The 17,793-nt window shown below is 41.5% G+C and overlaps 1 protein-coding gene across 8 annotated transcripts in view; it reads left to right on the top strand.

Moving 5' to 3' along the window:
- The window catches only part of RUFY3 (RUN and FYVE domain containing 3), a 47,019-nt gene extending 29,294 nt beyond the window's left edge, over window positions 1–17,725 (top strand). For 5 of the 8 annotated variants that reach the window (XM_060278364.1, XM_060278365.1, XM_060278366.1 and 2 more), the window contains 13 exons: window positions 1,070–1,131; window positions 2,350–2,415; window positions 2,522–2,591; window positions 3,420–3,512; window positions 4,006–4,092; window positions 4,461–4,628; window positions 5,675–5,772; window positions 10,170–10,289; window positions 11,926–12,049; window positions 13,967–14,046; window positions 14,997–15,024; window positions 15,924–15,998; window positions 16,141–17,725. In XM_060278364.1, the coding sequence (XP_060134347.1) occupies window positions 1,070–1,131; window positions 2,350–2,415; window positions 2,522–2,591; window positions 3,420–3,512; window positions 4,006–4,092; window positions 4,461–4,628; window positions 5,675–5,772; window positions 10,170–10,289; window positions 11,926–12,049; window positions 13,967–14,046; window positions 14,997–15,024; window positions 15,924–15,998; window positions 16,141–16,284 (1,215 nt within the window). In that variant the 3' untranslated portion in view covers window positions 16,285–17,725. Of the gene's footprint in view, window positions 1–1,069; window positions 1,132–2,349; window positions 2,416–2,521; window positions 2,592–3,419; window positions 3,513–4,005; window positions 4,093–4,460; window positions 4,629–5,674; window positions 5,773–6,722; window positions 10,119–10,149; window positions 10,290–11,925; window positions 12,050–13,966; window positions 14,047–14,996; window positions 15,025–15,923; window positions 15,999–16,140 lie in introns of those variants that run through there. The other 3 variants (XM_060278369.1, XM_060278370.1, XR_009558109.1) reach the window with 2 other exon arrangements.
- The last annotated feature ends 68 nt before the right edge of the window (window positions 17,726–17,793 follow it).

Raw genomic sequence — 17,793 nt, 5'->3', positions numbered from 1 at the left:
CCAACATTTTAAAGCCTGTGGGTAAAGGTAAAGGTAAAGGGACCCCTGACCATTAGGTCCAGTCGTGACCAAATCTGGGGTTGCGGCGCTCATCTTGTGTTATTGGCCGAGGGAGCCGGCGTACAGCTTCCAGGTCATGTGGCCAGCATGAGTACGCTGCTTCTGGCGAACTAGAGCAGCACACGGAAATGCCGTTTACCTTTCCGCTGTAAACCTATTTATCTACTTGCACTTTGATGTGCTTTCGAACTGCTAGGTTGGCAGGAGCTGGGACCGAGCAATGGGAGCTTACCCTGTCGCGGGGATTCAAACCGCCGACCTTCTGATCGGCAAGCCCTAGGCTCTGTGGTTTAACCCACAGTACTATTGCAAATTAGAGAAAGTGTTGTGGGCACCACAAAGGCACGGCACCCAAGTACACATCACAGGCTATTCTGTTAGCTACAAAAGAATGCTTTTTTTCAAGTCTAATTTCAGAAGGGTAAGCATTCCCTGTGGGTGTAAGGAAAGCAATATGTGCACCTGCAGGTGTTACGCTGGCGACCTCTGTTGTAGAGAATTGATAACCGTGTCTGTTTTTGAACAGAAGTAGATCTCATTTGCATTTTCTGTTCATATATATTTGGATGTGGCGTAGGAGAAAATGTGTTGGCCATGATCTGTTGTCTTACCCTACTTCTAAGATGCTGTCTGCAGAAGAACTGGACTGATATTAATTTAAATATAGTTCCCATCTTCTCTGGGTAGCTGGGTTTCATTCTTAGTAGGAAGAAATGCACTGATGGCATACTGCGGCCATGATCCAGTGAGATGAATTACTCACTTGCATGCAGTAGTGTGCTTTCACTGGGGTTTCCCCCATATGTTTTCATTTCAAACAGCTGTTTAAAAGACCATTGGTGGTGTGAGAGCTGCTGCTGAAAAAGTAGAAAATAGAAAGATCTGAGCACACAAATCTGGCTCATCTGCCTGATTATTGCCCATGTAATAATAATAAGGCACTCAGTTTTTCATGCAAGAAGAAATATAGTTGTGTTTTGACCTGAAGCATTACTGACTTCTCTTGTAGGTTGGAGTTATCGATTTTTCGATGTACTTAAAGGATGGGAACAGCAGCAAGGGAAGTGAGGGGTAGGTAATCTTTCTCTGGACTAGTGCTTCAGAATGTTCTGTGAAACTATATATTAGTTTGAACTTAAGAATTATGCTGCTTTGTACTTTCCCTCCTAATAATAGCCCCAGCATTCAATTACAGGTCAACACAATCTCATTAGCCTTTTGGGAGGCATTGTAACCAGTTGTTGTTGTTTAGTCGTTTAGTCGTGTCCGACTCTTCGTGACCCCATGGACCATAGCACGCCAGGCACTCCTGTCTTGCACTGCCTATTGTAACCAGTATATAAATTCAAAACTGTTCTGGGGTGGGATCTGCTAATATTAGTGTTAATATTGAAGCCTTGAGGGTTTACTGCTTTCCTGAAATAGGCTGTACTAAAGTGATCTGAATGCCAAAATATTTAGCTCTGAAGTACAGAAATGGAGCCTGAAAACATGTGTGCCTATATTCTTTTCTGTTAAAGAAATTTAATACAGCAGCTGTGACTTAACTTACACAGATGCAAGATACTGTATGAGAAGGTGTTGACAGAAATACTAGCACAATTATTAAATTAATGTCCCCATTGGTTACCACTCCTGTTACTTTATTGTTTAGTTTTTTAAATAAATTATCTTTTGCTTTTGTCATGTTTTCATCATTCTCACTCATACATACAGTACTTGGAAATCAAGGTTTTGCTTTCAGTGATTCAACTCAAGTCTTGTTTGAGCTTCTAAACTTACAACATGCAAACCATGGTTTGGAGCTACTTGTCAGCTTCTGAGTTTTCTCAGCACTCAGCTTGACGCATTCACTTCTGTCCTTGTGGTACAGCACTCTCTGGATTTTGAATGCTGGATGATGAATGATGATCATAGGCTTGTTAATTGAGACATCATACCAAACAATAGCTAACAGAAACTTTGGTTTGCAAACACATTTCAAACCATGTTTTTAAATTCTGGTTTGCCACCTGGTTATAAGCCATTGTTTGTCCCTTCAGACGTCACACCAAACTATACTTAAGCTTCTCCAATCATAGTTTGGGAAAATGTTGAAATTAAGTCCATGTGGTCTGATTGTAATAGAATGGGGTTATAATGTTTGTTAAACTACAATTGCTTTCAGTCTTTTTTCTTTTCATTAGTACAACAATAGAACAAGTCCCCCATCTCCCCAACTGGTTCATATGTATTTGATCCATAATGTTGAGCTGCAATTGCTTAATATTAATTGCGTCCCAATTCCAGAGATGGTCAAATTACTGCAATTCTGGACCAGAAAAATTATGTGGAAGAGCTGAACAGACATTTAAGGTAATGTGTAGTTTTCCTATATAATTATGACCAGTAAAAGACTTGGTTTGTTAATGTTGAGTTCTTTCATTTCAGTATAATTACTGCAGGTCTCTTAATTTCACAGTGCCACAGTCAATAATCTGCAGGCGAAAGTTGATGCTTTAGAAAAATCCAATACTAAACTTACTGAGGAGGTAGGTAGAAATCAAAGAAATGTGCTTTTTATACATGTTTGGGAGGGGAATATGTTTCAGGCATTAAGTTAATTAAGGCTTAATGTTTGGTAATTTTTCTCACATGGAGGGAATACCTCTTTTGTAGTGGAGCATGATGAGGCAGATATGGAACCCTGTAAAAACAAAAACAGGCATTTTCCTTCAGAACTCTGTGTGTGCAAATGGTATGCATATTTTAGCATGTTAATGCAGGATGGCTGACCAGCTAAAAGCCCAATCCTATTTGTATTTACTCAGATGTAATTCTCAAACATTTTACTCGTAAGTGATTCAAACCACACAAATAACATTATGGCCTGGAGATGTCAGGTAAAGGACTATTTTGGTACAAGACTTGGCAGATACCTATCCCAAGGAAGGCATATGTTGGTAAGGACAGGAGTCATAAACATGGAAGGGTAGATTAGAGGAAGCAGGAATACAAAGTTGTGCGCAGAGTGGTCCAAAAGGCCTGTTCAGGGAGTCCAGCACAGGTTTAGGGAGCATGAAAGCCTGGGTAGCTTGGATTCTTCTTGGGTCTTGGTTTGAGGCCATTAAGAACTGTCAGGACCAGAGGTTGCTACACCTTTCTTGAGCAACCCATCAAAGCTATCTTCTACTGGCCAACTTTTGTATATTAAGATTTCTCATGATTTGTCTTGGCATGCAGCAATAGGAGTTCTGCAGTTGCCCTAGTCCAAGTTCATTTTAACTCTTGACCAAGAAAGCATCTATAGAAGTCACAAAAAGTGTGTGTGTGTGTGTGTTTTTGTTTACTCTTTGCATTGTTCTCATTGACACACACAGCTTGCTGTTGCAAACAACAGAATAATAACACTGCAGGAAGACATGGAGCGAGTCAAAGAAGAAAGTTCATATATTTTGGAATCCAACAGAAAGGTCAGTGTGTGAGAGTGTGTTTGTGTGTGTCTAGCAACTGCAGGTAGATCACGTCCCCCCGCGCTGCTGCCATGGAGTTGCCTGTAGTGCAACTTATTTTTTCTAGGACCTGAAGGCATTTTACTGCAAAGTACCTTATTTCTCCTGCTCTCTGCCTTCGTTATACTGTGTTCTGTCCTGTATGTGTATTGACGTGCCAAATTATAGAGCTCCCCTTGGAGAACTTGGGTTGCAGAAGGATCCTCGTGCTGTCATTTGGTTGCATGCATTAAGATCTGAATGTAAGCTATCCATTGCAAACACACACTGATGTTTAAATAATTAGTGTGGCCTTAGATATCCTAGTAGCTGCACAGATAAATTAACAAAGGTGATGTTTTTGCATGAACTTAGCCAAAAGAGAAAATCAGAAGTGACATCATTTAATCACTGTGATATTTGTTGAGTACCAAAAACGCAACAACAAAACCCCATTGCATTTCTGATTGAACAGCAGGTACCCAAGCAAGACAGAACTGCAGATGGACATGCCCTTAGTGAAGCACGGAAACACTTAAAGGAAGAAACACAGCTGCGGCTGGTAAGTGGCACAGTTCAATGCTCAGGTCTAGGAGACTATTACAAGCCCTGGATCTCTTGCTGTACTGACATTTCCCCATATTAATGGAGAAGTAGCATTCATTGTAAGCTGGATTCTACTTAATCAGATGTGAGAAACATCATTTTGATAAAGTAGGGTGGAGCCTACAAAGGCTCATCTCACAATATATTCAGTAGCATTCAATGTGCTAAACTAGCACTGCTGCTCTTCTGGATTTGTATAGAAAATTCACTTTTCATTTTCTGTGCTGGAGGAATGGCTAATGTGGGAGATTTTTCACATTCCAGATTCCATATATATATATATGTGTGTGTGTGTGTGTGTGTGTGTTTGTGTGTGTGATTTAGGATGTGGAAAAAGAGCTTGAGGTGCAGATTGGAATGAGACAAGAGATGGAACTGGCCATGAAGATGCTGGAAAAAGATGTCTGCGAGAAGCAAGATGCACTGGTGGCACTCAGGCAGCAGCTTGATGATCTCAGGGCCCTAAAACTCGAACTTTCCTTCAAGCTGCAGGTAAGCAAGCAAAACCAGGTTGGCTGTTAGGTAATGACTCACTCCTCTTAGCTTTATGGTGGAAAATATGCAGGGTTTGGATATGAGACACCAAGGTTCAAATGCTTGGTCAGCCTGAAGTTGAAGAAGAGGACCCTCGGCATTCTCAACCTCACCTGGCATGCATGGTTAAATGTTATTGCCTCCCCTGAACTCTTGTGGCATTGTAGGCATAAGAAAGAAACATAGTGCTGTAGTGAAGGACAGTAGTCATCTTGTGCCCTGTTTAAGTGTGTTTAAGTGTGTTTCTCCATGAAAGGAGCACTGTGCTCTTTTTACAATTTCTCCACATGGAACTATCTGGGCTGGAGCAGATACCACAACAGCTACACCTTACCTCTGAGTAAGAAGTTGGGAAAGGGCTGGGGGATTTGTGCTCTTTCCTCTGTCTGTCTGTCTGTCTGTCTGTTTCTCACCCCACCCCGCTTCCCCATCTCTCTTGCTAATTTTTCCCTGCCATGGTTCAGTGTTGCACATGGAGTGGTTATAACTCAGCATTTGAATTCAGGGCCTGCTGATTCTCCCTATTTGGTTCATCATAGTTACAGTGATACCATTTAGTCTTCAACAAGCTTTACATATATAAGATCAAAAGCCTCGAAGTAAACCTTGTGATGAGAATCTTAAAGCCTTCAAATTTTGCTTACTGTATTTCAGCCGTATATGATACTTCTAATGTAGGCCACTTCAGCACAGCTTTGTGAAGCTGGTCATTGCAATTCCAATTCTGTAGTGAGGCACTGTGGCCAGGAGTGTGATTTGGCAAAGAGCATGCACTCAGCCTATGCTTGAAATAGGACTTGAACTCATGTCTCCCTTTTTTTGTCATCTGGGCTTTCCAGGTCTTCGTTTTAAAATCACTGCAACTATTCAGCTTTTATGCATTTTTCTCTCAGTTTGGTACTTCAGCAATAATCAACAATATTCAGTTTCAGTCAACAGCAAGATGCAGGTGACTGCTGCATAAATAAATAAGGATGGTGTTGTGACTTTTTTTGCCTTCCTAGAGTTCTGACCTGGGAGTGAAACAAAAGAGTGAACTAAACAGCCGCTTGGAGGAGAAGACAAATCAGATGGCTGCTACCATTAAACAGCTTGAACAAAGGTAAGATTGAAACTTGCTTAGTAAGCAAAACACAAAGTTGGCCTTCAGTTGGTGTCAGGGCTGGCGGGCTTCCTCTCTTCACACAATCACCTGAGAGTCTCCTGACGTTTTTTATAGCCTTTATTTACAGTATTTACAACTGGTCATTAGCACATAATGATCATTCATCAGAGTCACTCAGTTCAGATCTCTGCTGAGGTCTGTGTTTACCCTTCCAGCAAGCCAGAAAATGGTGAATTCTCCCGCTCTGTCTTTCCCTCTCCTCTCCTCTACATGCCTCATGAGAGCTGGCTTAACCCCCCCCCCCAATTCTGAACAAGTAATTTCCTCTGTCTCCTTTGCATATAGTGAGAAGTTAGGTAAAGTGGGCTGATTATCCAATACGTAACCTGGAAAAATGAATTTGGCCTAGTGAGGACTGTATGGCAGTCATGGGTATGGCCGCATCACACAAACCTGCACAGTTTCTCTCTCACACACATACACAATATACAAAGCTCCTCCTCTTCAAATGATCAATCTGATGACTGGGGAGGGGTGATTCACATTCCCATCAGGCTGCTGGACTTGGCAGATAGGTTTAAACTATGCCTACTTTCATTCCCCCCCCTTTTTTTTAACCGCTGCTGCCAAAATTGAGTTCTTGATGAGACCAGAGAACTTGTTTGGAACCAGGGTATAGCTGCCCCTGTTTGAACGCTGAACCTTGCAAATACACCAGATTTAGCTGTACTGAAATATCTATTGCTATATCCACTGCTGTTACTGAATGGAAATCAAGACTGGTTTCTTAACACATACATAGTTGTTGTTTGTATTTTCAAGAAAAGCATTGACATTGAAATATATTGTCAGATACCTGTTAAATTAACTGGTGTTTTCTTCTGCTGTCAATTTCCTCCTCTTCTCTCCCTCCATTTTCCCCTTATCATCTCCTTATTATTATATAGTGAAAAGGATTTGGTGAAACAGGCAAAAACCTTAAATAGTGCAGCAAACAAACTGATTCAGAAGCCCCATTAGGCATTTTTTTGCAGCTGGTCACCTCACAACTCTTGACATCTCATCTCAGTTATGAGGGGAAAGCAAAAAGAGATTGAGAATTTAGATGTCAGACTTAAATGTTGTCACCTAAAGTTGACTTGGAATTTGGTGGATTTCTTTTTCTTTCTTTTTTAAGCATCTGTTTTGTTTGGAAATAGAAAAGGTAGCCTATAATCTTCCTTCCCTTAGTTATTTGTTGCTTAAACTTTACTAAACTACAAATGATTTGACCAGAACCTACTCCATAAAATCATAAGTAAAAACAGATTTGTGGGTCTGTAGATACAATTGATACCAAGTGTATACAGCACAAGCTTTTTACTCTTGACAGGATATTGGAAAAGTGTGAAGCTTTCCCCCTGAAAATTCTGAAAATTCTCAGATTCGCGGGAAGCTGAGGTAGTTCTCTCTGTTACCATGTTGTGAAGTGTATGAAGAAAATACACACATGGAAGCTAAAGCAGTTGGGTGCCTGCTGCAAGCCATGAACATTTAGCTTTTCTGTCCCATTTGATCTCAAGACCAGGACAAGCTCACGTCAGAAGAACTTTCCATTATAAGGGCCTAGTCCTTGTTTACCAAAGGCTTGTCTGCACTGCACATTCCCCCCTCCCATCTGTGCATTTATCACAAATTTATGTAGACGGAAAGTGGGTCTGATATGCACAGTGTGCTCAGCGCACAACTCAAGGGATGCACCAGTTCCCAGAGATTGTGCGTCCAACCACCCTAGCTGAAATGGGGCGAGATTACGCTGTTTTGCTTTATAGCAGAACAAAATGTGTTTCTGCTTGGATTTGCTCTTTTCACCCTCTCTCAATTGCATTTAGATACAATTGTCTTGTCCAGTGTCTTTCCCCACCTGCCCATTCCGATGATCCCACAACCCCATTATTTTGATATAATCCACTGTACATGGACGCAAGGAAATATCCAGAGGATGGCAGTAATAATACAAAACAAATAATGTAAACCAAAACTGTAACCAGAATATTTTGCAGTGCGAGGACGCACTAAGACACTGCGCGAATGCCAACCCTTTTGCATTAGAGAAAGACATATTCATTCACACACACACACCCAATTAAGTGACATGGATGCAAAGCCTAGTCACTAGCTATATTTTAAAATGGAAAGCCCTTTTTGTTTCTGCATTGCCTTCTACCTCTGCCTTCATTTCCCTAAAAAATAAACAGTGGTTCTCTTTTCTAGAAGGACTCTCATATTAGGTGTGTGTTCTCTTCTCTTCCTCTTTTAGGAAAGATGGAATAATGTATTTTGCAGAACAGTTCATTATGGTTCTTACCTTGTTTAAGAGGATGAATGGAACTGGTAGTGTTTTACTGCTGGTCAGTCATTGACTCAGAGTAGCTACAGCATACGATAACTAGATTGTTATTGCTTAAAGTTGCCTTTTGATCTTGTTAACTTTTGATTCTAAGTGTTTGGTTCAAACAGGGGACTTACCGAAAGACCGACTTAAACCTAGAAAGCATAGGAAAACACCTTGCTGGAACTCAAAATAACATTTTTTTTTGTTTTGGGATTAAATTAGGGGTCTTTCTCGTGACTGCAGTTCACTGTGCTAGTCCCTAAACAGCCTTTAGTGTGTAGAGTCGTTATCAATACTTGTCCAGCTGTCCAAATTAGTTTTTTAGTTTTAAATAGTCTGTTGTTCTTTTTTCAGTTCCCTCCCATGGAAATCTCCTGTTTTGTGTTCAAGCAAAATGGGGAAAATTGACTTTTTAAAAGATGGGGGAGGGTAATACTTGGCTGATTTTAGAATCTAGGGGGCTGAATCTTACTCTTGTATTCCTTGTAAAACTGGCAGAGCAGCAGATGTTTTGCTCTTTTCCTTTAAAGTAAGAACCCTTAAGAATTACACTTTGGTGTGGCATGTTTGTAATTGTACCCAGTCAATTTGGAGCAATGTCTATTTAGGCACCAATTTAAATTCCATCCTGAAGTAAACATGTTTAATTAAAATATCCAATTTGGTGGCTAGGATTATTACAATGCCACACTCCTCTTGTAGTTAGGATTTAGCTTTCACATGAGCAAAAGACACTTGGCTGGCTTAATATAGGCTGTGCTATGATTATCATGCTTAGAGAGGACCAGGGAACAAATACACAGCTTCCGAATTCTAGCTCATAATTCCTTCTGTTTAAAATGTCCTTTGAAGTCATGCTTCAGAGTCATACCTGGTTCCTGCTAGTTGGCCGTAGGATGCCTTAGTTTGAGTGAGAACAGAGGATGGTCCCTTAGAATAATTGTTGGAAGCAGAAGCTGTCACCATCTTAGCCCTTCAGAGAATGGTCTGGTGGACTTTGTTCTGGTTAAGGAAGAGAAAATGTTATTTTGCGGATTGATCTTGACGGTGGTTTGCTAATGAGCCAGTCCCCTCTGTCCCTCTCTTCTCCACACTGTTGGCTTGAATTGCTGTGCTTCTGCCAGCCACTCATCAAGAAAGGGCCAGGATGTCCAGCTGGGCACATGATACAGTTCTTCATACTTTCCATAAGTTGAGAGGTTGTGAGAGTGGGATGCTTTCAAGGAAGTGATGCCCCGTCAGCATCCTGAGCTGGTAAATGGAGGACTGTGTCATATGCCTGATTAAATCGCGTTTGAGTCTGTTTCAAGATGGTATTTCAGAGGTGGACTGGCGTATGTGATAGCTCCAGACTTTTTGCTGTGACTGCCTCTATTTGTCCACCCTACAGTTAGGCCACTGTGCTGAGTATATGCCACATAGCTGGTGAAAACATGCAGTCTGAAATCAGCCTCTCTGTTGTGAAAGTGCATTTCTCTCCCTGCTCCCCCCCCTCCAATTGCAGTGATGCCTCAAGTAGGTTGGGAAGCCTAAATACTTGCCCACGACTTTGTATCCACTCTGGATCCGTGTGTGTTTAACCTGATGTAACAGTTGTGGAAGAGACCAGACAAATGCACTAATTTCTTAATATAGTAGGTAACCCATGATGCAAGTTCCAATTACTTGTATAAAGCTGCAATGTAACGTAAATTTAAAAGAAATGACTTACAAATACTGTGTAATTGAGATTTGCTTTGACTATGGATAAAAGTGATGTTTTATGTTCATCATCTAATGACTGTAAACTGTAGTTATAGAATAAAAAAACATGAAAATAGAAGTTTCTTCTGCCTGGTTCACCTCCATTTTGATTTTTCTTCAGATTTCTTTTGGTTCCCCCACTCACTTCCTTTTTCCCATATGTTTCTCCTCATCTTTCATTGGGCTCAGTTTTTTCTTTAATTTATTGTTTAACCTCAGTCTTCCTCCCCACCATGGCTTTTGTTTTTTATCACAAGTTCATGTGGCTCAAATCCAGATTGCAACAGGCAGAGAGGGAGCGTCAGTCCCTGGAGGAAGACAATCGGCTCTTCAAGCAGGAGTTTGGGGATAAGATCAACAGCCTTCAGATGGAGGTGGAACAGCTCACCAAGCAGCGGTGAACAGAACTGATTTATTTGTGTGTGTTTTATTGAGCAGCCTTTTTCCAGCTCGGTTGGAACATTTTGCATGTGCTGCGTATTTTGCAGGGTTCCTCACAGGTTTTCATACCTCTCCAAGCTTCTCCAAAACAAGGGTGACATTTTGAAATTTCCAGACTCTTAAATTCTTGTTTGTGTAAGTCCATATACATCTTTTAGTAGAATCATAGAGCTGTAGAGTTGGAAGGGACCACTAGGATCATCTCGTCCCACCCCTGCAATGCAGGAATCTTTTGCCCAACATGGGGCTCAAACCCACAACCCTGAGATTAAGAGTCTCATGCTCTACCAACTGAGCTATCTCAAAGCTGAAGAAGAGCTTCTTCCCATTAGTGTAGCCAGCCAATGTAAGTCAGTACAGATGTACCTCGGAAGTTGAATGGAATCTGTACTGGAAGTCCCTTCTACTTCCAAAAAGTTCGGAAACCAAGGAACAGCTTCCAATTGGTTCTCAATTGCGCAGGCATGCTGGAAACAATAGCAAAAGCCACGCCAGATGTTCAGCTTCCAAAAAGAATAAATTTGAAAACTGGAACACTTCCGGTTTTCGATTGTTTGGGAGCCGGAATGTTTGACTCCCAGGGCATTCGGGAGCTGAGGTATGACTGTAAGTGGACAACTCTAAAAAGCAGCACCTATGGCTTTTAAGAGTTGTCTCCTCCATCTTCAGCAGCGGCCTGTGTGTTGTGTGCCTAGAGATCTGCTTTGATTGTCACCCATGTGTGCAAATCTGTGGGCCACTTTAGAAGAACCACAAGTGAATGTATTAAACGATGCTCACACAAACGGGCATACTCATTCACCATGCCTTATGTTCTTGGCCTTCGTGATACTTGTGCACAGCTAATATTGATCCTCTCCCTGCTCATGCAGGAGACATGAGAAATCGTAAGCTGTGCATAGAACCTGCAAGTCTCCACGCAGGGGAAGTGCGTTGATGCACACTATTCCTGTGTGCAGTGGTGAATCATGGCTCACGTGCCTCTGGGTTTACCCATGTCTTTCTGTGTTCACATTGAGTATGTAGTGATTTATTCTGTCATGGATGCGTTAGTTGAGATTCCTGAATTGCAGGGAGTTGGAGAAGATGACCCCCGGATACTTTCTAGCTCTACAATTCTATGATTCTATATGCTCTGGCAATTTAAAAATGAAATGAAATTGGTCAGTGCAGGAACATCTTATCTTATACTGAGTCAGACCATTGGGCCACCTGACTTAGCATTGTCTCCAGTGGCTGTCTAGGGCTTCAGGCAAGAGCCATTTCCAGCCCCACCTGGAGATGCTGGGGATTGAATCTGGGACCTTTTGCATGCAAACCTGATGCCACACTGCTTAGCTGTACCCAGCGAGGCTAGCAGTCAGAGGAGGGCAAGGCACTTACACGCCTGAGGGAGGGGAGGGATTACAAATGGGCCAAGGATGTGACTCGGATGCGATGCTGTTTTCTTCAGAGGGGTCATTTTTGAAATTCTCAATCTGGAGCATACGGTAAAAGATAGGAATCCTTTCCTTCTTTCAGTGGCCTTTTTTATTGGGTCAGTAAACTACAGCTTGTCCTTAACACACTTTCTCTCCATGCTGCTACTTCAGGGGCCAGCTGGAACTGGAATTGAAACGGGAGCGAGAGCGATGGTCACATTTCCACCCTGCAATTCAAGAGAACAGAAGCTTTCACAGCCAAAGCAAAGGATTCCAGAAGGCCGGATTTAAAACAGTAATGTTCTTCTTTTGCTTCTTGGTGCTTAACTGTAGCTTTAATACAGTTACTGTACTCTTTTTAACCCAGGCTGTTAGGATTCTTCTTACCGATATTTAACTGTTGCTGTTGTTGAGGTTTGTGTTTCCTGTTGGTCACAGGGAAGCTAAAGTATACTGTAACACCTTGAGGTGATTCAAAGCTGGTGAATTTCCTGCATGGACATTGCTAGGTTATTTAAAAGGGCACAGACCCAGAGCACTAATGTGCATTAGAGAATTTGTAGGCCTAAAAGTAAATTTAGGTCTTTGAGTATACTTATTTGTTTATAAGCTCTTTATATACCACCCTTAAAAATTAAAAAAATCAGGGTGTACAGCAATATAGAAACATTAAAGGAATATTAAAAGCAGTAAAGAAAAATAATTGCCATTACTGGCTGCTCAAGATTATTTTAAACAACTACATCGAGAGATGTCTTTAAGTCAAAAGTGAGGGTGCCGGAAAAGTGTCCCACAGCATGGGACCTGCAACGTTTAATGCCTGAGTTCTGGTTGATCAAGATGGTGAGTGGCTAGGGTCTCACTAGCACCGTGGCAAGTAATGTGGTTTTCTTAAGTTAAAAAAACAGACGGGGGAAAGGGGCAGGTGACCTGGAGCTTGGTCCCCTGAACTGCTGTCAATAAAATTCCCCTGTGCACGTGGAAATTGCATGTAGGTAAAAGCAACCTGCAAATCGTCCATCGATCCTCATGTGTGATGATTGCATGTGCCTGTTTTGTTGCATGCATATGAGTAGCTGCTGCTTTTCTGCATTTGCGCTTACAGCAAAAAAAAAAAGGGGGGGGAGAGAGGTATATGTGGGTGTACAATTGTTGTGTGCATGCCCCTGCCTCCTGGCTGGCTTTTAAGACTCTGCACTGCTTACAGAAATTTTAATATAAGTTGTTCTGTGAATTTAATTTTTTTTTAAATAAATCAAGATCAGTTCAATTCATGAGAACTAGAGGACAGAGCCTACTCATTAATGGCTTGTATTCTGTGAAACTCCCTCCTTTTAATTGATGTAGTTTTATTTGATATGCTGTGGAGGGAGGGTGGGGTGTCCTGCCTGAATCATATTTAAAAACACTACAGTTTACTTAAAAAATGGACACTAATCTGCCAAGATGGTTGGGGGACCCCCTGAAACTGATTTGGGGGAGTCACAGCAAAGAGGAGAGGGATGTTGGAAGTTGCCCATTTTAAGTAAGTGTGCAAGTGATCCTTCAAATAAACTGGTCTGAAATCATTCAGGGCTTTAAAGGCGGGTGCCGTTGTGGGTTAAACCACAGAGCCTAGGGCTTGCTGATCAGAAGGCTGGCGGTTCGAATCCCCGCGATGGGGTGAGCTCCGGTTGCTCGGTCCCAGCTCCTGCCAACCTAGCAGTTTGAAAGCACTTCAAAGTGCAAGTAGATACCTTCCAGCGGGAAGGTAAATGGCGTTTCCGTGTGCTGCTCTGGTTCGCCAGAAGTGGCTTAGTCATGCTGGCCACATGACCCGGAAGCTGTACACTGGCTCCCTCGGCCAGTAAAGCGAGATGAGCACCGCAACCCCAGAGTTGTCCGCAACTGGACCTAATGGTCAGGGGTCCCTTTACCTTTACCAGCACATTAAGCCAAGCCAGGAAATGAAGGATAACCACACGCTTCTTCAAATGCCCCCAGAGTAACAGACGCACATGGCAATTTCTGTTACCGCAATTCTTTTTATGTTCTCTTAAGTGATATCTAGTTCTTCTAGTAGTGGTAGGTAGCTTCATGGTGGCCAAAAGTTTGTGGATTCTGGCTGTGCAGGAAACTAACAACTATTGCTGAGTGGAGGGGAAATGGACACTGCAGATGTTATTTCTTCTGTGTTCTTCTTTGATCCTTCAGCATCTGTTTGTTCTGACAGGATGCAGGAAGCAAACTCCTGGAAGAAGAGTCTCAGTGGAGAACACCAATAAAAGAGGGGCAGACAGTTCTTCCAAGCAAGTATGGACCATATATTCATATCCAGTTTTGCAGCAAATAAGATGGTTTCTCGTATGATTTCTGTACTCACACACATGAAATTTTATCTGATGTTTGTGTGGAACATCCTTGCAAAAAATGGCTGAATTTAGACTATTGTGATCCAGACATTTTTCAATTATACCATATTTGCACACCATTTTTAGCATGTGTTCCAGCTATGGGAAGTACTCTAGGTAGGATAGTTAACATCCCATGATAAGCTATGTTGAAGGTGGCACATCTGGAGAGAGAGCTTTGCTGTGAGCTTACAGTTGCTTTCAAATGAAATATTTGCACAGACATTTTGCAGGGCATTGGATGCCCAGATGCCAGATTCCCTCCAAATTGCTTGGCCATTGCAGTGGCTTTTAGTGGCCAAACAGAAGCTTGGGAAAATTTTGAAGTCTGTTCAGGTAGCATAGATGTCTTAGAGGCATATAATACAAAACTCCACACATTGTGGTGGCTCTTCCTAGGGGTTATTTGAACTTTTCGCTAGTGCTGAAGTGTGAAACAAGCAACTTTCATGTAGATGTGCTCATCAACGTGGTTTATTTTCTTAGTTTCGACAATTGTAGAAAGCACATCTTAAGTTTCTGGGTCCAAGATGTGGACAAGCAGCTCTCTTGTAAATCTAATCAGATACTTACTAAGTAGCTTGAGGGCTCTGTTTGGATTTTGTTTTCATTGCATGGTGGACTGGTAAAAACCTGGGGGTTCATAACTTTATGGATTGTATTATGCCTTTGACAAAAGCTTCGTATGGGGCAGGGACAACCAAACCTAATTTATGCTTGGAGTATCTAAGTATTATGAATGTGTGACCACATTACCATTATGACAAATCAGAACAAACTTAATAGCCAGCTTGCATTAGTTAAGATATGGATGAAATAACATTCAAAGTTAGTGTCTTATTTCTCTTCCAGGGCACCTCCTAACTTGCAAGAGGAGCATGTAAGTCATCTATGTTGCTTATTTTAGAATAGTACCCAAGAGCCTTTAATATGCGGGAAAATATTTAAAATGATGAATTGCTAAAGAGGCTGAGTAGCTTGAGTTGTGCAGATGGTTCTGGGATGCTGACATGTAATTTTGTCTTTGACATATTTGTCAAAAATCATGAAGTTGGTTTTTAGAATGTTGGCTTATAGATTTGAAGGCTTTCGTCTGTTTTTGTAAATTTCCAAATATTTGTGTATATATATTTTGAGCATTAAGTGAAATGTTAAAATGTGGTATTTTGGACCCCTGCCTGCTGTAAGCATGCACTCTCCAATGAGAACAGAAGCGGTGTTAGAAAATTATTTTGATAAACCATCAAATTAATGAACTCCAGTCCATGCAAAATTCCTGTTGTTAGAACTTTTGGCCTTGGTGTCAAAGCTTGTATTTGTATTATTTGTAGCCCACCCATCGGACTGGGTTGCCCCAGCCACCCAGAGTAGTACTGAATTTAGTTTTGTAGTAAGTAGTCTGGGAATTGCCAGCTTAAAGGGACTGAGTCTGAATTCTATGTATTTTAACATGGGGGATAATACTGACTTACCTTTATAGGATTGTTGATAAGGATTACACAACAATGCGTATGAAGTGCTCTGAGCACTTCAGAGTACTATACAAATATTACAGTACTATAAAATGGTAAATTCAAATGAGTTCTGCTTCAATGTTCAAAGCGCACAAACTCAGAAGGGGAAGTAGTGAGTTTGCAGCCTACTCAGTTCATCTGAGATTTAAGTCTGAGTGGGAGGGCTTCAGCAAATTGTAAGCAAAACATTCACATGAGACATCAAAAGGCTAGCAAAAAAGCCTAATTGTAGGTTTAAATGATAACACACTTTTCAATTATTTAGGAGCAGCCCCTTGGACCTGGCAAATTAGAGTTGTGCCAGCTATGTCAAGAAGAAAGTACGCGGAGCAAAAGAAAGGTAAAATTAAACAGAGTGGCTCACCTGCTTAACTTGGGGAAACCATATTCTGCCCTGGTAGTGTACTCGACAGCCTCCTGCTCCCTTGAGGAGGAAATGTAATGCTGGTTTTAACTTCCATTTGTGTTTCTCCCCTCTTCAGAACACCTGCAAGAACTGTGGTGGAGTGTTCTGTGAAGACTGTTCAGCAAATGAACTGCCCCTTCCTTCCAGCATTTACCCAGAGCGAGTCTGTAACCTGTGCCACAAGCATTTGATGCAGCAATATTCAGCAAGCCCTTCGTAGGACTCCCAACGGCGATAGGCAGCGGCCCTGTCAAAGGCAGCTTATTTCGACCAGATGAAAGCTTCTGAATGCTGCAACATCTTGGAGAATTATTCAGAAGAACACCTTTGTCTGCTTTTGCAGAATCGAGAGTACGTGTTGGGGTGGGGGCTGTGAATTGACCAACCAGCCCTACATTTTAAACTTTTAAAAGACCTGGGTGAACCACTGCCGAGTTCTACCCAGATTCTGACATGCACTAGTGTTACAGATGCTTAAGAGATGAACAAGCATTAGAAGCAGGTTCTATAAATCTTGAGATGTTTAGTTTTTGAAGGCACAGAAGATATTGGTGGAGGTATACCTAGACACTGCTCCCTGGGGGATAGCAGTAAAACCTGGGAATGGGTGCCTGTAAGAATAAACAGGACTCTTCCTACCATGACACTTTTTACTTCTTTAGTGCTTGCAGGGCCCCCGTCAGCTATGCAAACTAGGCATGTGTCTTGCCTAAGCCACTTCATCCTTTATTTTCAGCCTAGGGCAGGGACACTGAGCCACTCTCAGTCTGATTTCCTAAGAGCGAGCTATGCGAACGTACTCTGCCTTGCCAGCAGACCTGTGCAATCTGAGCCCTCACTCTGAATTACAAAACCCTCTAGAGGACTTGGTGATGCATTCTACCCCATGTTTTATAGCCTACAGAATTGCACATACGTGTGCAAAAATGTAGCAGTTGAATTTGCTCCACAAATCTTTGGCACTAAATTAGGTGTTGTGTAAAAACAAACTACAACTGATTGTCTGGCCAAAGATGAAAATACCACAAATAAGTTTATCTTTTGCCTGAGCTTGTTTTCTTTAGGGTTGTGCTTTATACATGCTGCTGCTTAAAATAATGCATTATATGTAACCAAAATATTTGAAAGAGCATGTACTGTGCACAAATTTTTTGACTCTGCACAAAAACTCACAGATCTCTGGTGGCCTCTCAACTTGGGAGTCTATATTTTTTGCAGAATACCCACAAGGACAGCAACAGATTGTAAATGACTTGACGAAATTTTTGCAAAGCTGCTTATTCAAGCTGTAGATGTGATTTGACACAATAGGACTATGTGGGCAGTACTCCCTATTTATGTAAATGTAAATTTAAGAAGGCGTATATCACAATACTGCTGTTTACCCATAAAACGATGGATTGCTGAAAACCTGTCAGTGTGATATAGAATATACCTTGATATTAAAAGATTACTCAGCAGCAGAGGTTAACCCTTACAGTGGTGGCTGCTCTTTCTTGAACTGTAGACCCCAAAGTGTGTTGTGTGAAGCCCACTACATGTACTGGAAATTAAATCAAAACTGCACAATGTATTTGAATCTGTACAAAATTGCTGTATGTTTTGTTTGCTATGTTTTGTTCTGTGCAGACAATCGTTACTATAAACATACTGAAGTTTTACATGGCTTATTTTATGATATGGTATATGGACTAGAAGGGTACGTGGCTTTAAGTCATGACTGATCTGA

Source organism: Zootoca vivipara, chromosome 9 (genome assembly GCF_963506605.1).
Source record: "Zootoca vivipara chromosome 9, rZooViv1.1, whole genome shotgun sequence".
NCBI lineage: Eukaryota > Metazoa > Chordata > Lepidosauria > Squamata > Lacertidae > Zootoca > Zootoca vivipara.
Note: the sequence above shows the minus strand (reverse complement) of the source record. Positions and strands in the feature narration are given on the sequence as shown.